Here is a 27,154-nt window from a genome sequence, read left to right as displayed (position 1 = left end):
ACTGACCGCGGAAGGACATTACATTACGCATCTTCGAAGTTATAAACAAATCATGCATTAAATAAAACATAATAAATCGCAGAAATGTTTACAAAGCTTCACTGTCAAGGCTAGACATCTGATAAAGATATATGTAATTATATTTTCACACATCTAACGAAAGCGTGTGCTATACAATACATTGCAACAGTGTTTCGGTATTTGTTACGTATGCGATATAAAGTTTTATACATAGGAACCAGCGTTCGTGAGAGAATAGAAAAATAAGAAAAAAACAGCAGATGAAATCGTTTTGCTCTATTAAGCGCTCAGTTATAATTAGACATAGGGGAGAATAAAGTAGTGAAGGGGAGGATGAATTAGTTGTAACAAGCGTGAGGTGCAATATGAGCGCGATACTCACCGAACTGCCGCAGGAGGTGCTGGAAATGACACACCTGCATTATTCCGTACAAACTGACTAAAGTTAGTTACTTCCCCGTCGCACCACTCCACCTCCGGGGCCCACCCTCTGTTCAAAACCAGGGTTCACTAATTATGATATGGGACTAGCATAGCACGGGTGACTTGACATAATTAGTAAGGTGAATGTCACAGCCGAACCATGCAAATATAAAAAATACGCAAAATATACAAATCACAAAGCCGGGGATGCGTTAATGTGTTACACTTAGCTCTATCTAAACACCGCAATCGTCGTATGAAAGGTACCGTGATGAAAGCCTCTCGAGCTACACAGCAAAAACTCACATTTGCAAGGGCTGGTTTTCTTACGGAGGGTTTGCATTGGAAAGTCAGTCGGTAACTTGTGATTAAACATCGGGATCTCGACCTTTCGGTATCACTGAAATGCAAATACACTAGGCGTTCACTATGCACGGTCGCGGCGTATGCATTCGAGTCACATTGGCTCGAGTCGCTCGGTTGCAATACGCGAGCGGCGGAGGTTTATTGATTTTTGCGGTGCCATCGCGGCCGGTGTGAGATGTGGACACGAAGTGGAGATGCTGATTACGTTTTTACTATATTTAGAACGCGTCGAACGGAATTGATTCTATATTAGACGATAAATAGAGCATTTGTAATAATGGAGAGATCGTTTCGTCGGTATGTCCGCACACGGGCGGATGGCACGCACATTGGCGCGCACCGCCCTGTCGGTGTGAGGGGTGCGCGCACACACGCGCAACTCAGCCCTTGATCAATATTCAACCCCGATCTCGACTCTGTACAATTTCCATGCCTCTCAATGGAACTCAACTGTTCCATTTTGTTATCACTTCATGGATTGCGAAATTAATGGATGAGGTGGATGAAAGTTATAAGAGAAGGATGTTATTTTGTTTAGTGTTATAAAATTTTACTAGATGAATATTAACATCTTATCAATAATATAAAAAAAGTTAATTGTAAGTATGTGATAAAAAATCATTAATAGTTTAATAATCTGTTTCAAAAAAAATATTTATTTTTATTATCCTAAATATATTTATTTTATTTTTAATTGTTATTTTAATACCTTTACTAAATAATTATGTTCTCACTTTGAAAATGTAAAACTTGACTGTTAGTCCATTGAATAAAAAGTTCTAGAGTGCGTGAGTTAGTAACGTAAGATGTTTCTTCGGAAACATGTCAAGAGTCCCTAGGTAATAAACATACTAAAACCCCGGGCCACTAGGAGGAGCCCCGGAGTGGGGGGAGGGGGGAAATGGGTCCATTTTTTCATTTTTCGCTTAAATCTCAAAAACGGTACATGTTAGAGAAAAACTTTCAAGGAAAAGTTGAAAGGCTATAAAATTATCTACAAGTTGAACCTGAATCATTTTTCCTATATCCTACCGTTTCTGAGTTATACGCAGTAAAACATGATTTTGGCTCAAACAATTTCCACATCAATCGATCAAAAAATATTTCTTTCTTCCAAAAAACTCAAAAGTGCAACTTGTGACCAGTACTGATAGATTGCTCTTAATTAGGTCTATAATTGGTAAAATAAACACATTCCTCCATGGAAGCCTTTAGGAGGAATCGATTGTCAAAATATTATATTATGGTAGTTTGAGTTACTGAACTTGATCTTTTTATTTTTTTCTTCCAAAAAACTCATAAGTGCAACTTGTGACTGGTACAGATAGATTGCTCATAATTGGGTCTATCATTGATAAAAATACCAGATTCCAACACGGAGGCGTTTACGGGGAATTGAATTTTATTAGGGTAGTTACGATACTTGAACTTTTGCACGCCTCATAAGCGAAGCGTTGAGGTGGGTACTACTGTCACTTCGCGCAAAACATCTGATTTTTCAAACTTAAAATGTCTTTATGTATCATACATTGCACTTGTAAGATAATACATACACACACATATTAAGAAAAAACACTATTTTTAACGTTCATGATATTTTTGATGTCATTTATGTTATTTAAACTAGTTAAAAAACAGTTTAAAAAAGTTCTGTCTTGGACGTCCGTGTGTCTGTATGTGCGGATCCTTTTTCTTGTTAACACGATAGCGACCGAAATACTTTACTAATCGAGTCTTTTTTTTTCTCTTACGCTTGAGTATGCTCAGGAATAGAACCCTTTCATTTTTCAGGGTCTGATTCGATGTGGTTTAATTGTTATTAAATAAACAAAAATAATAATTAATAAATATTTATTAAAAAAAAATTATGAGGCGTGCACTTTTGGATTTTCCAAATTATTTTTTTTTTTTCTCCAAAAAAACTCAAAAGTGCAACTTGTGACCGATACTGATAGATTGCTCTTAATTAGGTCTATAATTAGTAAAATAAACACATTCCTCCATGGAAGCCTTTAGGAGGAATCGATTTTCAAAATACTATATTAGGGTAGTTTGAGTTACTGAACTTGATCTTTTTATTTTTTTCTTCCAAAAAACTCAAAAGTGCAACTTGTGACTGGTACTGTTAGATTGCTCTTAATTAGGTCTATAATTGGTAAAATAAACACATTCCTCCATGGAAGCCTTTAGGAGGAATCGATTGTCAAAATACTATATTAGGGTAGTTTGAGTTACTGAACTTGATCTTTTTATTTTTTTCTTCCAAAAAACTCAAAAGTGCAACTTGTGACTGGTACAGATAGATTGCTCATAATTAGGTCTATCATTGATAAAAATACTAGATTCCACCATGGAGGCGTTTACGGGGAATTGAATTTTATTAGGGTAGATACGATACTTGAACTTTTTATTTTTTTTCTTCCAAAAAAACTCAAAAGTGCAACTTGTGACCGGTACCGATAGATTGCTCATAATTAGGTCTATCATTGATAAAAAAACCAGATTCCACCATGGAGGCCTTTAGGAGGTATTGAATTTTATTAGGGTAGTTACGATACATGAACTTTTTAACTAACTACCCTAATAAAATTCAATTCCCCGTAAACGCCTCCATGGTGGAATCTGGTATTTTTATCAATGATAGACCTAATTATGATCAATCTATCTGTACCGGTCACAAGTTGCACTTTTGAGCTTTTTGGAAGAAAAAAAATAAAAAGTTCATGTATCGTAACTACCCTGATAAAATTCAATTCCCCGTAAACGCCTCCGTGGTGGAATCTGGTATTTTTAGCAATGATAGATCTAATTATGAGCAATCTATCTGTACCGGTCACAAGTTGCACTTTTGAGTTTTTTGGAAGAAAAAAATAAAAAGATCAAGTTCAGTAACTCAAACTGCCCTAATATAATATTTTGACAATCGATTCCTCCTAAAGGCTTCCATGGAGGAATGTGTTTATTTTACCAATTATAGAACTAATTAAGAGCAATCTATCAGTACTGGTCACAAGTTGCACATTTGAGTTTTTTGGAAGAAAGAAATATTTTTTGATCGATTGATGTTGAAATTGTTTGAGCCAAAATCATGTTTTACTGCGTATAACTCAGAAACGGTAGGATATAGGAAAAAATGATTTGGGTACAACTTGTAGATAATTTTATGGCCTTTCAATTTTTGCTTGAAAGTTTTTCTCTAACATGTACCGTTTTTGAGATTTAAGCGAAAAATGAAAAAATGGACCCATTTCCCCCCTCCCCCCACTCCGGGGCTCCTCCTAGTGGCCCGGGGTTTTAGTATGTTTATTACCTAGGGACTCTTGACATGTTTCCGAAGAAACATCTTACGTTACTAACTCACGCACTCTAGACCCCCCTTGGAGGGACTCATTCAATGGACTATGTAATTTTTGGGATAATTTGTTTCAGTAAGTTTCCTATTATGAGTGTTGTAAAATTAAAAATTTATTTTGCATGTTATAAAAAATATATGATTTGAGATTGCTGAATTCAAGTTTTGAATTTGCAATATTGTAATGTTATTCATCTGCTAAAAAATGTTTATTTTAGCAAAACATTAGCACTACAACATAAAATAAATTGGCCTTCCATTCACAACTAAAATGTTTCAAATTATTAAATTGTTCAATAATATAAGTTTAGTTTGTTACAGATGTACGTGTTCAATTGTTGTCATTCTTGCATGTTGAGATTTTATATTTTTTTTTAATTGAAGCTTTATTTGGCGAAGTTGAGTTAAATTTCAAGTTCATGGCAATACCGGTAAGGAGTTAGGCAACGAGTTTTGATTTTTGAATCTTGCTAAAGTAGTTTCAATTCTGACACACGTGTTCGGCACACACATTCTATTTTTTGTCTGAAAGTAGTTCAGAGGCTAGAGTTTTAAAGGTTACTGTATAAATATCAAAACAGTGGGAAAATTCATTGAACTAGTGAGTGAAGTTAGAACTTCCATAGCTAGTAAATAATACTAAAATCTCATAAACTCAACAAGATAGATATTCACCTTTTTTATAACTTATATTACTAAATAGAACGCTATAGGATGGATGTCTGCATATTTTTTACTAGACAAGAATCGAATGTTAGAAATACCTCCTTTTTTTGAAGTCGGTTAAAAAGGAAATCTTTAAGTTATAAATACTGTATAACAATTCACTTATTTAGCGTACTCACAAACTACCACGTGTAGTGTGGCAATATTGTATTACTTAGTGTAAGTATTATCTAATACTTAATCATAAAATATTTTGTAAAAATTCTTTTGGATAAATATGATTCAGATAAATGGACGTTTATTGTATAGGTATACATGAAATACTGCACTTAAATGAATTACCTTTATATAAATTATTGAAATTTAAATAGAAACAATAAATGCAGATTTTGAACTTAATTTTAATTAATGTATAATTTGTAATGAGACGATAACAATCATACAAAGGTAATATATAATTTTTTTACTGGATAACAATATTACATCATAATGCACTAAAGGCTTTGTACATCATAAGACAATAAGAGTGAAGAAAAGAATGAAGATACTACAAGTATTTCATTATATCAATACTTAACTAATATTATTTCTTTATAATAATATAGGTACTACAACTTGAAATTTATTATGCGCTATATATATATTACTTAAACCTGAAAGAATAGAATCAGATTTACATAATCAACCACTAAATAAATTGCCCTTGTCTTCTTTAAAGTTGCATGCACACAAACACCTCAAGGTTTGCTCAAATAAAGAAATAATACGAATTCGTAATATAATAATTTCTATATACAATGAAGAATTAATATCAGAAAAATTGACTTACATTTAGCTGTCGTCATACCGACAAAAATTTGCCGAATATTTAAGTTTGTTTATATAGAACAAAGTATGTAAGTAACGGAATTATTAAATAAATTGGCCGACAAGTAACACAATAAAATTCTTTGAATTAAATTATTTGCATACTACCACCGGTTATTTTATACATGTCCAGTGGAGTGCTATATCATTTCATAAACTAATACACGGCAAGAATTCGTAAAAGATCAACATTTTAAACACAATTAAATGTAAATAAACCCGTAAAAGAGCTCACTGTTCATACTTCATGCAAGTTAAAAAAATGACACTTGACAGAGGACAGTTGACGTAAATCATTGACAATTTTGAATTCAAAGAGTAGGTAAATCTCAGAGCAATAAGGTTTATTCCTCTGAGAGGTAAATAGTAGTTAAATTATATTATGCTTTGCACGGACAATTATTAAAAGTATATATTTCCACTTAGTATTTCCATGATACTTTGGTACGTATATGACAAAAATTGAATTGTGAATTAAAATATGATTAAAATACATTTAAAATAAACAATTTGGTTCCTCAGAAACTCGGTACGATACTGTGACTAATGACTCCTCTACCCTTTTAGCTAACAGTGAATACTTCTGAACCTAATTTCTATAGGGACATCTGAGATTAGCATTTAATTTATTGTTTCGTTTCTCTCTGCACTTTTCATTTAGATTTAAATTTTGTACACTATTACGAGATCTCTTGTCAACTTTTTTATCATCGCTGTGTTTAATATCATCATCATGTGAGGGCTGATCGTGATCACTGTCGTGGTTTTTATTTTCGTTATCATTATTTGGATTCAACGATTTTTCTTCTGTCTGGGCGTCATTGTATAATTCATCATAGCCAATTATAATTGGTGGTAATATAATCAGACTCGCTTCTCGTTGCTCTATTGTTTGGTTTTCAGTCTGAGGATAGGTAAAAAATCATCAGCTCTTAGACTAGGTATATGCTTAAATTTAACTCTTTTTATTTCGAAACTTTACCTAAATACTAATCAAAATAGGAAGAATGAAGTTTTTTATAGATTAGAATTAATTTGTTATTGGGTAATAACTAATAATATACCTAATATTCAATCGTTTAAATGAGCTTCTCACCAAATAAATGTCTGCTTTTCCCAATGTCATAAGAATAATAAATCGAAAATGCATGCTTTATTCTAAATAGTCAGTATAAGTTACAGTGTGGGTATTTTATTTATATTTTATTACAGTTAGCCTTATTCTTGTTTAATGGAATAGGCGATAATAAGCAATATATTTTATTTCTTGTTACAAAACATGCAAGTAAGTTTTATGTTGGGATGAAATAAATGAAATAGTGTGTTAAATTTTTTTTATTCCAGGCTGGTACTAGAATTGATTTTGTTATACATTAAAGTTAAACTTCATCTGCTGCAAAATCGTCGTCTTCTGGTGAATTGATTGCTTCAACACTATTCTGTTCTGAAGGTATAGGTCCACAGTCAAGTAACTCTGATGAATTTACACCAGCATCTCGCAGTGACGTCATTAGAAGGGCTAGAGAACTGGCCAGCTGCAACAGTTATAACAATTAAAATATAATAGAAAATGATATCTAATAAATACGGTGCAATTATGAGTTAGGTACTGTGTAGAAATATAGGTGTATATGGGAAGATGAAATAAAAAATGGCTTGACGCGTATCGAGTCTTTCCCATAACGGAGAAGTAACAAGACCATAGTCCTTAATACTGTAAAGAAGGTTAAAATTTTAATCCATATAAACAAGTCGAAAAAGAGCAACATTTTTTTTCAAACAAGTAAATAAACACTTACGTGAACATTATTCTCACGTTGGAGTAATTTCGCTGTAATAATTGCTTCGTTTATGGCGTCTCTAAATCGACCCGCTCTAGCATGTCTCGCAGCTAAATTCAATCTAAGTAGAGCATCTTCAGGGTCTATGGCCACTGCTCGAGAGTATGCTGAATCTGATCTAGAATCTCCCAAACGTTCCAACGCTATTGCTATTAAGAGCACCTGTTATAAAAAGAAAACATGTTGAGGCTAAGACAACACATATTATACTTAGGTATTAAGAGAAAAGAATTCCATAAAAAGCTTTGTATAGCTTGTCTAACGATGATGTTTCTGTAAGTATCTTTTAACAAATAATTAAGAGAACGTCTAGTTTTGACTTTCTAAATAATAATGCTAACATGAGAGGTTGAAATAAAAATATATCTAGACATGTAAAATTTCTTCTTACGGTATATGGCTGCGATGGTTGCAGTGCAGCTGCTGCAGCAAGCCTGTATAAAGCTGAAGCTGGTCTTTTGCATATCAGTAAAACAAAACCGAGATCATGAGAAGCCCCTGCGCTGAGAGGAGCTGCGCATACAGCACGTTGAAGACATGTTAAAGCCTAAACGAAGTAGGTAATAAAATAAAATGCAACATCATCAAATCAAAGTAAAATATTTTGTTTCATAATAGTATGATCTTGTTTGATTGATCTGTTCATTACAAAAACAATTATTTTGTTATTATAATAACTGGATTATAATCCAAAAAATTGGTTGTCTGTAAAGTCGGTTTACTGACGATAGTTGAACGTGACAACGTCCGATTGTGCTTCTTTGTCGCTCGTTCCGCGCTCTCGCTTCCACTTCAAGCCTTACATGGAACGCCTCAGAGCGAGGTAACGCCGCATAAGTCATGTTTTATCGTGCGTGCAGCCAGCTCTATCGAATTATAAGACGTTGTCACGTCAAAAATTGTATTGATGAATACTTCGCTAAAGGTACTATAACATATTTGAAATACAATGATCAAATGGATGCACTCATTATATGCGACTTACAGCGATATATTTCTTCTTCGATAGCAACGCCAGACCCAGATTAGCATGAGCTGCTACACAAGTGGGATGGGCCGTCAACGCCGCTTTGAGTCTAGCCAACGCTGCATCTACGTCCTTGTGTTGCAGCATCATCGCAGCCAGCGCTAGTGCCGCGGCGTGCTGTGTCGGTTGCTGTGACAACGCTTCACCGAGAAGTTGGAAAGCTCGTCTGGGATCCCCAGCACGGAGGCGTAATGCGCCAGCCGCGGCTAATGTGTCAGCGCCGCATGCGTGCGAACTGCGCAAACAGTGGCATATATTAATAACAAGTAGGTACACGAGTATCAAAATATAGCACAAAGATAAGGCCATAGCATTGCGGTTTCCTTTCCATACGAATACTTATTAGTTATTAATAATACTCTACACTCAAGCAGAGTTTGAACGCTTTTTTTACCATACCTTATAGCATCATCATAAGCCACTAATGCCGCATCAAGGTTTCCTGTTTCGAGCAGTAACTTAGCGAGCAGAGCCCCAGCTCTTTCGCCTCCACCAGTTTGAACTGCAGATCTCGCCCATTCCACGCCATGTTCGATATCACCCAGTTTTTGCGCACATTCCGCTTTAAAATACATCATCATGAAGTACAATCTAAGAGCACAATATAAAATTTGGGACAAACTTAGCGATTATTTATTTAGCCAAACAATTGTTTGCGAAAAGCGTATGTTAATAATTATTAATATTCGCTTTTTTGCTACTCAAATTAAATGCCCACAACGTTACCAAAAATAGAATCATAAATACCTAGAGCTGCATATATTTCAGGGTCAGGATGTTTCGATAACTTATCCGCCTCCAAGTATGCTTCACGGGACAACTGAATGCGACCTTGACGAAATCTACAAAAGATATTTTCTCTTTCATTAGTCGGTAGAAACGAGAAAGCAATAATCTATTGGTTATTAATACAAAACTTACAGGCATTTAGCTACCTGTTTTAAAGGCTCAGGATCATGAGGTTGTAATTTGATGCAAGTGTGAAACTTGTTCAAGGCGTCTTGTAATCGACCCACATCGGCCAATATTGAACCCTGAAGAAGAAATAAATAGTTATGGAATGTTTATTAAAACAATACTGACTCTATATTTTGTAATTTAAAAAGTAAGATGCAACTCTTACACTTTTATAATTTTCAATAGTACTATAATAATCTTCTTATATATAAAAATGAATCGCAAAATGTGTTGGTAAGCGCATAACTCGAGAACGGCTGAACCGATTTCGATAATTCTTTTTTTATTATATTCCTTGCAGTACGAGGATGGTTCTTATGTAGAGAAAACGTAAACATGTACCACGGGCGAAGCCGGGCCGGACCTCTAGTTATTAATACATTTAACGACATTTTTCATTCATTTGATAAGATTTAAAAAATTACGAATAATTGCCTTTTGCCTACCTTTATGTAAAAAGCATATCTGTGCGTATTGCTTGTATCATGTTGCAGTTTATCGGCTAAAGCTACACATAGATCATGTTCACCTCTTACATATCGGGCATGTAAAAGCCAATTACGAGGTCCCGACATAAATTCTACAATTAAAATAAATGTTTAAATAAACATGTTTTATTAACTGACTGACTTTATTTTATTAACTGACTTTAATAGAATATAATACGTAATTATACATTCTATTCTCATTTCTCCACCCTGCGCTATTCATGGTGATGATAATGTTAACTTACCATTTTTTATGTAATTATTATCCGTTATGTTATTTTTCTTCATTGTTTTAATTATCTCCTGTGCTCGTAACCAATTAAATTTTGTTTTTAGTTTATCGCTATGGTAACAGTATTTCAAATAATAAAATAGTATGATTTATTACTACCCTCTATTTTAACGTAAACTAGAAAATATTATTAAATTTATAATAATAAAATGCTCACCAAAAATAAAACAATAGTTATGAATATTTTGTAGTACATAATATAACTTTGTAGTTTTTGGGCTTTTCTGAACGTATGCTGAAATTGCTGAACAATACATGACAAATCAAAATTGACAAGTAAGTGATAAACAGCTGATAACAAAAGGTTTTGGTTGCAAGAGGTTGCAAGTGTGTTTAAAATAATTATTTTGTGAACATTGCAACGAAATTACAAGTCATATTTATTGTGTTTACATTCCAAATATATGATTTAAACTAAAAATGGAGGATATGGCACGTTTAGCTGTTGTCGAACAAGGCGTCAGAGACATTGATAAGTTCGGTTTAATTCTGCAAGAACTCCTAAACAATATAAATAATATTTTAGAAAATCCACACGATAAAAGTGCGAGATCCTTAAAAAGTGATTTCCTTAAAAATGTCTGTGATGAATTAAAAGATTATCTTAATTACATCGGTTTCCAATGGGTATGTCATAATATTGTTTTCATTCTTAGTGTTATCCATCTTGTTAAAAATAATCACTTTATAATTATTGCCCAATTGTATTCAATTAAAAAAATATATAGGTACTTAATTTTGCTATTATTCTCATTTTACACTTTAAAAGCTTATTTAAAGCATTCATAATGATCTTTTATTTATTGTAAGATATTCTTACAAACGGATCATATTATTTGAATAAGTAAATTTTATAATAACTTTCTGCTAAACTTTGTCATTTATTAAATATTTTTTATTATTCTGTTTACAATTCAATTACCGATACATACAGAAGATAAAACATACACCATTTCTACTTTCACCAAGTAGATAATACTCATATCTCAAAAACTTTTTATTATAAATCTTATGTTGAAAACTATTTCAGGTTCACAATGAATTTCTGTTTTCCAAAGAAGCAACATTGAACAAGCTAAGATTAGCTAAACTGGCAATAGAAAAGAAAATCACTTTCTGCTGTGGACCGCATAAATTGAAGCTGAGTAATACTAAAATTAAAACTCCAAAAAAGCAATACAAATTAATGCCAGTTTATGTGGATGTAAGTGAAAAAAAAAATGAAAAAATATTTATTTGGACCCACATTATAAGTATTTTTAATCACTTCATAGTCCAAAGCAGTCACTGTGTCTGTCTGTCTGTCTGTCTGTCTGTCCCTATATAATATGGTTAAATTTCTTTCAAACTGTGCAACAGATTTTGAAGTGTTATGGGAAGGTTTTTTTATAGGAGTTTTCATAATGTATTTTTATTGCAGATATTTAATAAAGAACTCTTATTGACAATTCAGGGCTTGTTCAATACCATTTTAAACTATGAGAATGAGGAATTACAACAGTTAGCGAGAGAACAAATTCCCATTACAACTCTAGAGATACGAGCTTTAGAAAGAATGAGAGAACACCAAAAGAAAATAAAAACTGGTAATTTATTTTTATTTGAAAATATGTTTTTGTCAAAAAAAGCTTGGATGTCTTCACATCTGAAGCACAAACAAAGCAAAGTCATAGGCCAAAAGCTAGTGTTAAAATAAATTTCAAAGATAAAATGAGAAAATTTTATGCTGTAACCGCCATTGAAAGAAATGTTTATTAAATAAGTGTATGTACGGAAAATTTAATGTTGTTGTTATAACTATAAATGTGAAATGCTTAAAATTTTCTTACCATGGTATAACCTAAAATACATTGAATCCACAAATTGATGACGAATAAATAAATAAATATGTCAGGACAGTTTTCACTCACGGCACAATCTGATCCCATACTAAGCTTTCACTTGTGTTATGGAAACCAGATGGCTGATAAACATACATATATAATTTTAAATAAATACTTATATAAATCACCCAGACACAGAGCAAACATCTATGTTTATCACACAAATATTTGCCCGGGTGGGAATCAAACCCACAACCTCTGGCTTGGAAGGCAGGGCCACTACCAACCAAGCCAACCGGTCAGTCTGAATATAAAATACACATTATTTATTAGCACAATTTTAATACATGTATTTTACTCTTACAGGTGACACTAAGGAGCACGATTTGCCGTACGACAGAGCTTTATTAATGGAGTTGATTGGATGGTTCAAATACAAATACTTCCAGTGGGTGGACGCTCCTGCATGTGAACAGTGTGACGGACCCACGCGATTATTGCAACACACTACTATGAGAACCGAGACTGAAACTTGTAACGTTGAGGTAAATAACAAAATATTGTATAGAATTAATTTATGTCAGAGCAAGCAAAGGGGCAGGTTATATTTATATTTTGTAACTGTTAATTTATACTTTTCACAAAGAGACAAAAATTCTTAAAACTATATTTATGGCTTTGATGTTGGTTGTAGATCACGCCCCAAGTATTATTAAAAAAAAATATTCAATGTACAGTTTTGACTTTCCCACGATTTTAGTATATGTTTATTATTGTTAGGCATAACTTTTGATTTAATATTTTTGTGGATGAATAGTTGTCAATATAGTTGTCACTATTTCCTGTCCGAACATGCTTAGCTGTCGAATGTTGTAAAAGGCTCAGACGTTGTTTTTACAACGTTTGACCTAACTACCCTCACTTAGTTAATAGTCGTTGACTTGCTGTGATTTTTTATCAATTGTCTACAACAATAAGGCAATTGTGTAGAATCGCAGTACATTCTTATTACATTCAAACTAATATTTAACACGGCTCCTTGTGATACCTAAGGGCCTTTTCACACGATACCGCGGCGGCAGCGTTTTTGGCCCCCTTGGCATAAAGACTCGCCGTCGCCGCTGCGGCGTCGTATGTAAGGCTCCATATATAAATCAGGCAGTCTATCGCAGCGGCGCCGCGGCGGCGACGGTGCTGCTGCCGCTACGGCATAATGTGTGAGAAGCCTAAGAGTATAGATTATTTCAGGTGTACAAATGCAAGGAGTGCAACTGCCAAACCCGTTTCCCGCGGTACAACGACGTGCGCGCGCTGATGCGGTCGCGGCGCGGGCGGTGCGGCGAGTGGGCGAACTGCTTCACAATGTTCTGCCGGGCGCTCGGGTACGACACGCGGTACGTGTACGACACGACCGACCACGTGTGGTGCGAGGTGGGTATGTAGTGCCGCTTGTTACGGTTTACCTTATCCTACTATCCTATCCTATCCTATCGTACTAACCTACTTTTTTTGCTTTTAAGTTTTTGGACAAATATAAAAAAATAGCGTCGAAGCGATAAGGCCGCCAAATTGTACCAATAATAACTATATCATATTTTTATGTTTTTATGGAATTCCGGTTCCGGTAGTCTATCTGTCAATACGTACGTTAGTAAGCTCCGTGATTAAAAATCGAAAACAAGTGCACAAGATCAAAAAACTCGTGAAATTTCGGTGTTTCGTAATTAGTAAACCAACAAAACCTAGAAGAAAGTGGAGAATTTGCAGAAGGCGCTAAGATTAATGCGAAAAAGTGCAGTGAATACTCATTGTGACATATCATAACAATTCATGCTACGTGAAGTTAGTCGCTAATCAATCTGTCATCCATCAAGCATACCAACCTAACAGAAAGACAGTTTACAAGTGTTGCAAGCAAAAAATTATTAAATATACGAAAAGGGTTACCACTACAAATTTGAAAAATTCCCACAAATTCTTAGTGTTGCAAGTTAAGAATTACCAAAGAAAAATAGGGAAAAATAATTGCAAAAATAAAAATAAAAATGAACGAACAGATGGAATTACTATTTTCAAAATTGGATGCGAAGCTAGATGAAAAACTCAAACAACAAACTCTTACGCTTACAACAGCAGTTACGAAAAATGTCATGGAAGTAATTGATGAAAAGATGAAAACTTTAATGGAAGAAAACGTTCATTTAAAATCTAAAATAACGAAACTGGAACACAGAATAACTAACTTGGAAAATGACAAGCGGAAAAGCAACCTGATATTTTTTGGCGTCGATGAAAATGGAAAAAGAGAAGCAGAACTTGTTGACTACATTAAAGATATCATCGAAGAAGCAGAAGTACATCTAGACAGCCACGAAATAAAGAACATATACAGAATTGGAGCGAAAACCAGCAAAAATCGCCCTGTGGTAGTTACATTCTCTACTATGTGGAAGAAACATCTAATATTAAAATCAAAATCAAAACTACCACCAGGCATCTATGTCAAAGAGGACTTTCCCAAAGATGTCCTTGAGGCTCGGAAAAAACTACAGTCCAAAGTTGAGGAAGAATGGAAAAAGGGAAACATAGCTTTTATGAGAGGAGACCAGCTTGTAATTAAAAAGCAAAAAGACAATCAGCGTGAAAAAAGGAAGAGAGACAAAACTGTATCCCCTAACTTACCAACGTTGAAAAAACCGAACACGCATAACGAGCTCGAGAACAAAGCAAATAAAGCAAAGAGTACGGGGCAAAAAGACATATTGAAACCAAACATATTACAGTACATGGGTAGAGACAGAACTACATCAACCTCAAACTCAGAAAGTTCAAAAAACTAACAAGCTCACATAATAAACTTAAACAAAAACCAACAACTAGAACCGGAAATTCGAAACAAAAACAGGAAAAACAACCATTTAATAATTTTAAAAAATACTTAAAAAAATCCTTCCCACCACGGTTGGTCGCCGAGGGAAGTGTAGACCATAACCCTCCAGATAATTATAATTATAGTAGAAAAATAAATAGAATCAATATTGCAACATTAAACACAAGAACTCTAAGAACACAAGATACACTTGCAGAACTGAATATTGCCATCCAAGAGATAAAGTGGGACATACTAGGAATCAGTGAAATGAGAAGAGAAGGCGAAACGATATGTGAATACCAAGATTACATATTGTTTAACAAAGGCGAAAAGGGAGGCAAAAGAGGAGTTGGATTCCTCATAAAGACGACTCTGAAAAAACAAATACAAAACATCTATGGTATCTCTGAAAGGATAGCAGTGCTTAACATTAAATTACCAAACTATACAAAGACTTGGACTATCATTCAAGCATATGCACCAACTGAGCAAGCTGCAGAATCAGAAACAGAGTCCTTCTATGCCGACCTGGCAAAAGTTATCAGGAATTATACAAACAACCATATCATACTGATGGGAGATTTTAATGCCCAAGTTGGGGAAAAACAAAATGAGGAGGAGTATGTTTTGGGCAGTTACGGATATGGCAAAAGAAGCTCTAATGGCCAAAAGCTTGTGGAATTCTTGTTAGAACACAACCTAACTCTCCTCAGCAGTATATTCAGAAAACATCCAAAAAATAAATGGACATGGATCTCACCAGATGGCAGATATAAGAATGAAATAGATTATATGATGAGCAATTCCCCTAAGGCGTTTTCAAATACAAGCGTGATATCAAAACTAAATTTTAACACAGATCATCGGATGGTCAGAAGTACAATTCTGGCATTACCACCAAAAAAAGGAAGGAAGAACATTACCACTTATAACTCAATCCTAACCACCACGGAAAATTACAAAAGAATTGGCATGTCTATAAAAGATAGTTTTAAAGAACTAACATTTGAAAATGAAACCGACATCACAGTAAATTATGGAAAATTGGAAAATAAACTTGCTACAACTATTAATACCAACAAAACCAAAAACAAGTACCCGCTTAGCGATGAAACCATCCAACTGATTAACCGCAGAAAATCCTTACTGGCCCAAGGAAAAAACAAAGAGAACATAAAAATAATTACAGAAATAAGCAAACAAATCAACAAAAATATGAGGAAAGACCGCAAAAATAAGAGATTAGAAGTGTTAGAGAGACAAGTAATGAGAACAGGTGGTGTAAGAAAAGCTCTAAAAGAACTGAGAGAATCAGGAAAAGAGTGGGTGCCCAAACTAAGGAAAAAAGAAGATACTATCACAAACAGGAAATGTATACAGGAACTAGCCACGACGTTCTATAAAGATCTTTACTCTAACAAAGACGCACACAACCATCCTAATTTACCACCATCTCAAAGTATAACAGCAGAAAGCATGCCAGATAGGGAACCCGATATTTTGAAGAGTGAAGTGGAAAAGGCAATAAAAAGTTTAAAAATGGAGAAAGCTCCGGGACCAGACAAAATAAGGAACGAGATGTTAAGAGGCACTATTGAAGAACTAGTACCAATACTTACCAAGATGTTCAACCAAATTTCGATATCTGGATATGTACCAACACAATGGGAAACTTCACATATAATCCTACTACATAAGAAAGGCGCAAAGGATGACATCAGTAACTACCGACCTATAAGCTTAATGTCGAATGTGTACAAAATTTTCGCAAAGGTCATTTTGGACAGGATAAGCGCAAAATTAGACGAAAGCCAACCAATAGAGCAAGCTGGATTCAGACGTAACTTTTCTACAATAGACCACATCCACACACTAAAACAGATTATTGAAAAGTATAATGAGTTCAACAAAACATTATACATAGCCTTTATAGACTATGCTAAAGCATTTGATTGTATTAGTCATAAAGCAATATGGGAAAGCTTACGAAGGCAAGGTATACCTGCTGCATATATCAACATTATTAAGAATATATATTCAAACAGCAAAGCAAAAATCCAATTGGAAGCCTTGGGTAAAGAATTCAGAATCAAGAGAGGAGTTAGACAGGGTGACCCAATGTCGCCGAAGTTGTTCTCAGCAGTTCTGGAGAACGTCTTTCGTAATCTGGACTGGGAGCACCTAGGCCTCAACGTAGCTGGAAGAAAACTAAACCACTTAAGATTTGCGGATGATCTTGTTCTTCTGGAAGAAAATCCAAAGACACTCGGGAAGATGATCAAATCTCTAAATAAAGAGAGCTCGAAAGTGGGTTTAAAAATGAACATAACAAAAACAAAACTGATGACCAACTCGGTAATGGATCCCATTGTAATTGAAGATCAACAAATAGAATATGTCGACGAATATTGCTACTTGGGTCAGATAATCTCCCCAAGAGACCAAACAACTAAGGAACTAAATAAAAGGATTGCTAATGGATGGAAGAGATTTTGGTCTCTGAAGGAAATTGTAAAATCAAAAGATCACAGCATGGCAATAAAAAGAAAAGTATTCAACACCTGTATCCTTCCTTGCATAACCTACGGTTGCGAAACATGGTCCCTTACCAAATACCATCGAGAAAAGTTAGCAAAGTGCCAGAGAAGCATGGAACGGAGCATCACAAGATCAAAAAGGCAAGATCGAATCAGTAACCTGCAATTAAGAGAGAAAACAAAACTGACTGATATCCTGGAAAGAATAGACCTCCAAAAATGGAGATGGACCGGCCATATGTTGAGATCGAGACAAGAAAAATGGAGCCAAATTGTGACTAACTGGTATCCAAGGGATGGCAAGAGAAGTCGAGGACGTCAACATATGCGCTGGGAAGATGAGCTTAAACTTACCGCGGGACCCAATTGGAGGAGAGTAGCCAAAGACCGGAAACAATGGAAACTACTGGAGGAGGCCTTTGCCAGAAGGCACACTGAGCTGAGAGATATTCTATAGGATTATACATAAAAATCACTAAGAAAATTATACAGTCAAAAAAAAAAAACCATCCTCACCCAGTTTAAAAGGCTAAATAAATAAATAAATAAATAAATAAATAATTTTTATGTTTATTGTAATTTTCTTGTGCATTATAAATTTTCAAGGTCGCGTCATGGCAATACCGTCACGTCATTGGATTAAGGCGATGATTTTGGTATCTTTGAATCATGCCAAAGACGTTTCACTTCTGACACGTGTGCTCGGCACAGACGCTCGCTTTTTGCTTTTTATTAAAAACTAGCGGTCCGCCCCGGCTTCGCCTGTGGTACATATTTCGCAATAAAAGGTAGGCTATGTTCTTTCTCAGGGTCTAAAGATTGTCTGTGCCAAATTTCATCAAAATCGGTCCAGTAGTTTATGCGTGAAAACCATACATGCATACATAATTACAAACCTCTCCTCTTTATAATATTACTAGCTTTCCGCCCGCGGCTTCGCCCGCTTTGCTTCAAACCTAATAAATTATATACTAAAACGTACCTCTTGAATCACTCTATCTATTAAAAAAAACCGCATCAAAATCCGTTGCGTAGTTTTAAAGATTTAAGCATACAAAGGGACATAGGGACAGAGAAAGCGACTTTGTTTTATACTATGTAGTGATTATATATTATATAGTTATATAGTACATAATATATAGTAGAGAAAAACCATGGATACAGGTGTTCGACTACGAGTCGAACAGCTGGTGTCACGTGGACCCGTGCGAAGCTGTGCTGGACACGCCGCTCATGTACAGCCACGGCTGGGGCAAGAAACTGTCCTACGTGATAGCGGTGTCCCGCGACGATATACAGGACGTCACCTGGCGCTATACTATGAACCATGCAGAGGTGATCATTTCTTTTTAATCAATTTTTTGTGAGGTGATGAGCCTTTGGAGTGAAGATTCTATTGGTGTGATAGCCCATTTATCGAGGAAGGCTATAGGCTATATATCATCACGCTAGGACCAACAGGAGCGGAGCAATGCGGGTAAAATCGCGGGGCACAGCTAGTATTATTATAAATGTGAATGTTTGTGAAGTGGATCGATATAATATTATATCGATCCACTTCACAAAGTTGTTAATGTTACTCTCTCTTACGCAAAAAACTCATTTTATGAAATTTGACAGGGATGAAGCTTATTTATTTATTTCTTTATTTCAGGCAACAAATGTAGTTACAGTTAAAGGTCTTAAGGCTGCAGTCTAGCAAAATTGCGTTTTCAACAAGTTATTTGACAATTTTTTCCCGGTTAATGAAATGATAAACTGAATTTTTTTTTCTTGTTTATCAATTAGTGTTATATACGCAATGCGCGTGAATTTTTTCACATTTGTAAAGTTACTTTATGTTACCTTAATCAGGCCTTCAAGATAAGTCTCTTTCCCCCAAAGACATTTCGAGCTAAGTTTGTGCACGCACTACGTTGCAACCGATTACAATTTACACAATCTGATCAGCGCATTATTATCCTTATATAGTCGTTATAAAAAACTGCTGAATACAATTGCCGAAAAACTTATGATTTTCTTAATTAGAACGTTATAAATTCATTAAATTTCCCATTTTTTGCCTTACAAAATCTATTGATAAATACTGCTAAAAGTTATTTTTTCCATTAATTTATTCGAGTTGGTTGAAGAACAATGAGTATTAATCCTTTAAAAAAAAATTTTTTTGAATTTTGATAATTCTTTAAATATTAAAAAAATATTTAAAATAATTAGGAAAAATCCCAGCGAATTTCTTTAGTCGCGCTCCTTGGGCCGGAGCGTTCTGACGTGTGCTCTACGCTCGATTTTCCTTCATACCGAAGTGAAAGTTGCTCTACTTCATTAAATTTAATATTTTTGTTAAATGATTATTTTTATCTTAGTTTTGTGCAAATATTCGTATTTTTAAACATTTGATTTCGATATGGAAAATAAACGAAAAAAATACGCGTGTACTAGAAAAAAAATTATCTTCGAACATAAAGTTAATGAAACCAAATAGATTGCAAAGGTGATTGGCAACAATTTCTTTATTTTACGGGGTGTCAATAAAGGGATGTATATTTCTTTAAAACTAAAGTAAGCTCATAAATTTTCTTATAATATAATTTTTTTGAAGTTCCAAAAATGTTTATTTTTCGTTTGAGAAATACGAAATACATATAATATAAACTTGTATTGAGAACTTGAACTTCCCAAGTTCATCCGGGGAAATCCCCATACGGGGAAAATGGTTTGTTTACTCCAAAATTGATCCGAGGTGTTTTAATTTTTTCTTCTAGTCATTTTCAACGTAGCGGCATTTTGTTTGATTATTAATTTTGTAACTTAAATACAGGATGTTGGTTTTATATTCTGATCTTACAGACGCGCTGACAAATTTAGTCCGCCATTTCTAGTTTAGTCTACCAACTCTAAGTACCAATATTAAAACGAATGGATTATCAGACAGACGTAATGGAAGATCACAATAACATAGAAAATTCAGTGGGTGTTGAGAACTAAACAAACAGAAGTAGCAGAGACGCGAAGAATAAAAAAAGAGGACGAAAACGATAATTCGTAGATGCTTTCCCTTTTCGACGTATTGTTAGGGTACATCACCAATCTGTAAAAAACAAAACTGATGATTCCCAATTGCTGATTAAAAATGAAAAACAAATAATCGACAACAGTGGTGAAAATTTGCTGATCACAATGAAACATCCTTCAGTGGTAGCAGATTTACTCATTTAAAATGTATCGGTGAACAGCGTAAAGGAGAGGAGGACAGGAAAACATTATGAATGTGGATGGTGGATTGTATACAGGATGTAATCGATAAGGCGATTATGATGTTATTATTGCAGGTATCAAAAAACTTAAAACTGATATCGAAATTACTTTACCTAATGAGCAAAATGACAATAATAACTTTTTAAAAGTATAACGAGAAATATCTAAAAAATTTACTTTATACACTCCCATATCAAAAAGGGAAAATGGGACTAGTAGAAGTTAAATGTCTAATTCCGGCAAAAGACATGAATGCGGAAGATGCGGTTAAAAAAAATTTAATATTTGAAATACAATGCAAAAAATAACACTTTTGTCATAGATAAGAATCATGACTATTTTTTCCAAATTCAGGGACAACTAAACGTTGCAGAAGCAGAAGTGTGCATATTTGCTGTTTGGACTGGAGTGAATCATTCGTTAAAAATAGAATATATAAAAAAATATGTAACGTTTAGGCAAAATAAAATGATGGACCATTATCAAGATTTTACATAAATTGCCTACAGTCAGAATTGATTGATTCGAGACTTCAGCATTCGATGTCCATCAAGGACCCATCCTATATCATTCAAGCGATTGAAAAAAAAGAGATAAATCCAGTGCAACCGATAAAGCATCAGAATGCTAGCAAAAGATTTATTAGGTTTATCAATATAAATCTATGTATAATAAATCTGTAGAAGACGCGAAGACTGACATCTGCGCGGACGGAGTCGCGGGCGGAAGCTAGTCAGAAATAAATATCTTTTGTTTTCATTTGTGTATTTTTCTATTTAATAATTTTTTAACACAAACATTACATTTTTTTTATTATATACAAAATTTGTTTATCCGTTTTATTAGTTAAACTGAACAACTTTCACCAAGAAACTTAGGTCGAAAAAAATGTATAGAGTTATGCATTTTGTATGGAAAGCTTATTTTTTTTTTATATTTCGTCCAAATTTCTTTGTAAAAGTTGATCAGTTATATAAACATGAAGTTGAAGATATCAATAGAAAGTATTCGCAAATTTTGTGTACTGATAAAAAAAAATCACCCGGTGTAATTTTCACGAAAATTGTTTCAAATTGTCATTTTTGGTACTTATTACGAATTTTAAATTATGCATACGAATGATTTAATTTTTAAAAATTAAGTAGAGCAACTTTCCCTTAGTACATTTGTATTATTTACATATAGGATGACAGAATGCATTTGTTTGCACTACTAGACCAAGCCCTTAATATAACTTAAAACTACGGCCCATATGATACTTATATAGTTTGTTACTGTTTAATTGAAAAACTAGTGGTCCTAATTTAATTTTATTTACCATATTAGTGTGTTAATGAACGAATATAATATATAAAACAACACCAATGTTCGAACGGTGAAGGAAAACATCGTGAGGAAACCGACTTGTCGAAGAACAAAGTTAGACGACATGTGACATCCGCCAACCTGCACTTGGCCAGCGTGGTGGTCGGTGGACTATCTGTCTGTAACTCTCTGTCTGACTATGTAGTCTGTAACAGACTACAGGCCACGCGGGATCCCGCGGGATCCCGAATTTGCAATCTCGAGTCGGGATTGCATTCCCTAAGTCTGTACCCTCATAGGAGGCTTGTGTCCCAGCAGTGGGAACGTATATGGGCTGATTATGGTGATGATGATGAATGAACGAATGCAATTCACTCATATCTACTAAACTTGAGAAAAAATATATAATTTAAATTTTATTTTGTATAAAAAATAGCTAAATTACCTAAATCATTATTTAAGTTAATATTATGCTATAGTTCTATTATGTTACTATTGTATCATTAAGAAAGGCGGAATACAGGCTATAGTTTGGGGTCCAAATGTGACTTGTTTTTACCAGGCCTAACCCACAAATTGTTCAATAAATGATTTTTATTAAGCTATTGCATAGCTTCTATCGCGGGCCTTGAGCGCGGGGACCAAATCGAGAAATTCCGTAATGAAAAAACCTCACGCTCCCCACTCCGACGGGCTCGGAGGTGTGGCTTGAAGGCATGCTATGCAATAACTTTACCGCGGCAGTCCCTGAGTGCCACACGTCGTTTTTTTTATTTAAATTCGTTTTATTGGCAGGTATTGTCGCGTCGGAAACAATGCACGGAGCAAGAGCTGATCGGCTGTATGCTGTTGCTCCGCGACGCGAGGCAGGCGCAAGTGTCGGAGTGCAGGCGGAGGTATCTCGCCGTGAGGACGCTAAGGGAGCTGGCGCAACTGATGGTCGAGAGGTCACTTTTTATTATTTACTTCAAGGATTTTACTCTCATATGTTTTTGACGTGACAACGTCTTATAATTCGATAGAGCCGGCTGCACGCACGAAAAAACATGACTCATGCGGCGTTACCTCGCTCTGAGGCGTTCCATGTAAGGCTTGAAGTGCAAGCGAGAGCGCGGAACGAGCGACAAAGAAGCACAGTCGGACGTTGTCACGTTCAACTATCGTCAGTAAACCGACTTTACAGACAACCAATTTTTATTAATAACTTCAAGGATTTTACTCTCATATGTTTTTTTTAAAGTGAAACTTATTACATCGCCTCAAACTTTTTGTCGCGTGACGGCCGGCCGCTACGGGATAAAAGTCATTTTTATACCCTCAGTGGAATATTATTCCGAAAAATTTTGTTGTAAAAGTAGTAGTTAATGTCTATAATGTGAAAGTTTCACTTTTGCCGTGGTTTCGTAAAACACACAATTTTTATTTCATTTTTTTTTATTTCAATTAAATCTAATGTCATTGAATTAAAAAAACACAGGAATAAACATCTCTGTCATAAAAATAACAGTTTTTGACAAAAATAACTAACAGTATTCATTTGCATGTCCAGAAAGCCGAGCGACTACGAGTCGCACGGCCGAATATCGGGCTCCGAGGAATGGCGGACGCAGCGAGGGGAAATCGGCCAGAGATCCGGTTATATATTCGAATTCGCTACTCCGGGTGAAATTAATATCCGGTACTACTGCAGTCCGGATAAATACCGGATAAATTGTGATGGTACAGAATCGACTGTTAGCACGTGGGCTGCGGGCGTGTATCAGTGTAAAAATGTGTTTAGAAAAATCGAGAAGGATTGGCGCCAAGTTTATCTGGCGAGGGAAGGTTAGATTTCATAATTTATTCATCAGAATAGTATATTAGTGTATATAGCTGCTTATTTGCAGTTTTTAATTATAAACAAAAGTTGTTTATCTATACTAATATTATAAAGAGGAAAGGTTTGTAATTATGTATGTATGTATGGTTTAACGCATAAACTACTGGACCGATTTCAAAAATTCTTTCAACATTAGAAAGCTGCATCTTCACTGAGCAACATAGGCTAGGTTTTATCCAGGAAATCCCACGGGAACGGGAACTATGCGGGTTTTTCTTTGAAAACGCGGGCAAAGCCACAGGTGGTAAGCTAGTACTCTATAACTTTCTTTGGAGGAAATAAAATATACAAATCAGTCAGAATATTTAGTATGCATTTTTAAAGTAAATCTTTATATATTGTAGAGGGAGAATCATCTGGAATGATATCCTGGAGGTTATCAGTGAAGGGGAATTTAGCCTTCACAAAATTATCCATTCGCCTCACTTCTGCAGTTTATGAGACTGGTAACGTCGATTGGAATTTACAATTTGACGAACAACAACCTGTTAATGTCAAATTAGGAGGTAGGTAAATATTATATATATATATTTGTGACTAGCTTCCGCCCGCGACTCCGTCCGCGCGGATGTCGGTCTTCGCGTGGATGGTTTATTTCTCCATTTTGAGTAACTCTGACAATAACATCTTATAAATATCTATTGGACCCAAATACGGCTAGGCCTATAATAATACGCAACGTGTGTTCGCGGTTCTACAGAACAACGTCTATGGATAAAACTGAAAAATTAAGATTAATTTTTTTTACGTATTTTTCCAGGATAAAAAGTATCCTATTTTACGCCCAGGATAATAAGGTATATATATTATACCAAGTTTCATCGAAATCGAACCGTTAGTTTTTACGTGATGCCTGAACATACAGACAGACAGACAGACAGACAGACAAAAATTTTTTTAATCACATATTTGGGTTTGGTATCGATCCAGTAACACCCCCTGCTATTTATTTTTTCAATATTTTCAATGTACAGAATTGACCCTTCTACAGATTTATTATATGTATAGATAAGAAAAAAATCAGTCTTACGTTTTTTTATTTTATTAAATAATAAATACAATACTATAATCAAAATATATTGTGTTCCATAGTTTAATAAACGTAAGCCAAAGTAAGTCAAGTAAGTCAATCGTGTGTGCAGAAGCACTTAATACTTATTGTACCTAACTATGTTCACTAGGTACATTGTAGTTACGTATTATGTATGTATAATAATATTTTTATAATTCAAGATAATTCAATGTATATTTAGTAGATATCAATTACTTATATGACTTTTTGCTGGTTTGAAAATCCTGTTGTTTAATTTTTTCAATAGTTTGATAGAGTAGGATAAAAATATTGCAGTTTTTGCGAATATTTATGAATTCTGGGATTATATAATTATATTATTTATTTTCAGAATCGACTACAGAATTTGAAAATCGTTTCCAAACTCTTACAATAACAGCTGTTCTTTCTGGTGGAAATGGAGATGTTTCCTGGCAACACGCACAATTATTTAGACAATCACTCGACTCCAAATCAAGCGCTTTGGAAATATGCACTTACATCACTAATTCGTGAACAAAAACAATTCAAAATTATGTGAAAGTATCGACATAATATATTTATGAAATTAAAATGTGTGTTTTCGATTTTTTGTTATAAACCTATTTGTTTTATTGATTTAGGGCAGATTCAATCCTTGGTTAAAACTTATCAATCGAATATCGTAGGTATTATGCAATCACTTCAAAAATGTATTAATTGTCGCTTTTTGTATTTTAAAGGTGACATTTTTATATCTGCGTAAAACTTTATTGGATGGATAAGTCCAAGAAGCTTATATCTAATACACTGGAGATTTCGGTATGAACATTGACGTGTAACAAGAAAATATTGCCCAGTTCATGTTTTTTATCACTTTCACACTTAACTTGGTATTGCCACTGTTATAGTCGAGCCAATTTAATAGGCAACATTTGACGTCTATCAATTTTATCTTCGAAGAGAGGTAACCTGCTTAAAAACATCGATTAAAGTGAATTAATCGATACGGATTTGAAACATTTGTAAATCGAATTTATTAATTTATGATGATTTTTGTTCACAAGTAATCAATGCATTCGATTCTAGATGTCAGATCTCGATTTTTAGAGTAACATCTCTGGTATTTAAAAAGAAAAAAGGTTTATTGACACAAAATTGTAGCGACGACAGTTCTTCAATTCAGAAATTGTTTATTATGTTTAGAATGGTTCATCAGTAAAATGAAATCTTAAAATTACTTGTATCGGTCATTATTATTATAAATATGTAATCGTTATTGAAAAAAGTTAAGCAAATGTGTAGATCTAACAGAAAGAAATATCATGTTATTCTATGTTGTCGTTACTAGGTTACGTTGTTGAATTTTGTTGAACTGTCAAATGTTGCCTATTAAAATGGCTCTACTATAATACGAAGTTTTCCCAAGGCTACTATGTATGCTGTAATATTCTGTGCAAAAGGTTAGTTTTTGTACATGAGTTTGTTGATAAATTGCCAACAACGTCATTCAGAAGCATTGTTGGATGAGACAATTATTATTTATGCTAAATAAAATAAGTATCTGAACCAATTATTAAAAAGCGATACTCCCTGATTATGGGTAGTCACCATAATAAAATTGTAGCAACTCTCACTTTGTCAATATGGCATGTGTGTCAAAAAAATTGCGTCGCTTCGAATATTTAAGTTAATATTGTTGCTTATTTAATGAATATTTTCCGAATATAAAGAATGCATTGTATTGTGCAAAATTGCAGAAGTGTTTGGATACCAAATTCTGGCATAGAATTTCACAGGCAAGTGTATATTTAAGTTATTTACAATATTCCTCAATACTCCTGCATTTACCTGTTTAGAATCATTTCAATGGCAAAAATTGTCTAATTTAGCATCATTTTAGTAAGCAGTCATGTTAAATTTGTTATTTCCCTAATACTTTATCATTTTTCAACAAGTTTTCAATAAACTTTAACAAGTAAGGTAACCATGATGACGAGTTTTTATGGATAGCGAAGAGAATATATTGTAATAACAATATTATGATGAAAATTTAGAACACCATTTTAAAGATTGTTACTAGTAATTAAACAACACACGACATCGGTATTGCACTCACATGTAGTTATAAGATTGTTCGTTTTTACATT

The 27,154-nt window shown here is 34.2% G+C and overlaps 3 protein-coding genes across 10 annotated transcripts in view; 1 reads left to right on the top strand and 2 right to left on the bottom strand.

Moving 5' to 3' along the window:
* The window catches only part of Dab (DAB adaptor protein), a 40,324-nt gene extending 34,393 nt beyond the window's left edge, over positions 1–5,931 (bottom strand). For 3 of the 6 annotated variants that reach the window (XM_090110718.1, XM_090110724.1, XM_090110723.1), the window contains exons 1-2: positions 5,658–5,931; positions 751–844 (exon numbers count right to left, since the gene is read on the bottom strand). In XM_090110718.1, coding sequence (XP_089966844.1) covers positions 751–820 — 70 coding nt within the window. In that variant the 5' untranslated portion in view covers positions 821–844; positions 5,658–5,931. Of the gene's footprint in view, positions 1–403; positions 512–750; positions 845–5,657 lie in introns of all 6 variants that reach the window. The other 3 variants (XM_090110719.1, XM_090110720.1, XM_090110722.1) reach the window with 2 other exon arrangements.
* Positions 5,932–7,007: 1,076 nt separating this feature from the next.
* On the bottom strand, positions 7,008–10,346 carry LOC149901695 (uncharacterized). 2 transcript variants are annotated; one of them, XM_090110973.1, is made up of 9 exons: positions 10,254–10,346; positions 9,967–10,100; positions 9,485–9,597; positions 9,311–9,405; positions 8,963–9,125; positions 8,522–8,798; positions 7,928–8,083; positions 7,495–7,698; positions 7,008–7,230 (listed from the first exon to the last, which is right to left on the bottom strand). In XM_090110973.1, the coding sequence occupies exons 1-9, from the start codon at positions 10,294–10,296 to the stop codon at positions 7,075–7,077; spliced, it is 1,341 nt and encodes a 446-aa protein (XP_089967099.1). In that variant the 5' UTR covers positions 10,297–10,346; the 3' UTR covers positions 7,008–7,074. The 2 variants fall into 2 exon arrangements, with proteins under 2 accessions (XP_089967099.1, XP_089967100.1); XM_090110974.1 differs by lacking the exon at positions 10,254–10,346 and adding an exon at positions 10,197–10,214.
* A 279-nt stretch (positions 10,347–10,625) lies between these two features.
* Pngl (N-glycanase Pngl) lies at positions 10,626–25,885 on the top strand. Of its 2 annotated transcripts, none has more exons than XM_090111319.1 (10): positions 10,626–10,927; positions 11,331–11,504; positions 11,721–11,886; positions 12,490–12,668; positions 13,372–13,554; positions 18,697–18,867; positions 22,891–23,042; positions 23,645–23,919; positions 24,319–24,480; positions 25,378–25,885. In XM_090111319.1, exons 1-10 carry the CDS (start codon positions 10,721–10,723, stop codon positions 25,539–25,541), a joined length of 1,833 nt encoding a protein of 610 aa, XP_089967445.1. In that variant the 5' UTR covers positions 10,626–10,720; the 3' UTR covers positions 25,542–25,885. The 2 variants fall into 2 exon arrangements, with proteins under 2 accessions (XP_089967445.1, XP_089967446.1); XM_090111320.1 differs by having other exon boundaries at positions 24,319–24,484; positions 25,378–25,537.
* The last annotated feature ends 1,269 nt before the right edge of the window (positions 25,886–27,154 follow it).

The sequence above is a fragment of the Colias eurytheme genome, chromosome 16 (assembly GCF_061535395.1).
Source record: "Colias eurytheme isolate Ceu_HAF_F1 chromosome 16, ilColEury1 Martin Lab GWU primary, whole genome shotgun sequence".
Classification (NCBI taxonomy): Eukaryota; Metazoa; Arthropoda; class Insecta; order Lepidoptera; family Pieridae; genus Colias; species Colias eurytheme.
Note: the sequence above shows the minus strand (reverse complement) of the source record. Positions and strands in the feature narration are given on the sequence as shown.

Bases quoted from the DNA above. Each gene is read 5' to 3' on its own strand.
- LOC149901695 (XM_090110973.1), bottom strand. From the start codon at position 10,296: ATGAAGAAAAATAACATAACGGATAATAATTACATAAAAAATG. The intron at 9,406-9,484 runs GTAAGTTTTGTA...TATCTTTTGTAG, and splicing joins AAACAGGTAGCTAAATGCCT to ATTTCGTCAAGGTCGCATTC. The intron at 8,799-8,962 runs GTATGGTAAAAA...CTGTTTGCGCAG, and splicing joins GCTTATGATGATGCTATAAG to TTCGCACGCATGCGGCGCTG.
- Pngl (XM_090111319.1), top strand. From the start codon at position 10,721: ATGGAGGATATGGCACGTTTAGCTGTTGTCGAACAAGGCGTCAGAGAC. The intron at 23,043-23,644 runs GTCACTTTTTAT...TTGCATGTCCAG, and splicing joins GCGCAACTGATGGTCGAGAG to AAAGCCGAGCGACTACGAGT. The intron at 23,920-24,318 runs GTTAGATTTCAT...TATATATTGTAG, and splicing joins AGTTTATCTGGCGAGGGAAG to AGGGAGAATCATCTGGAATG.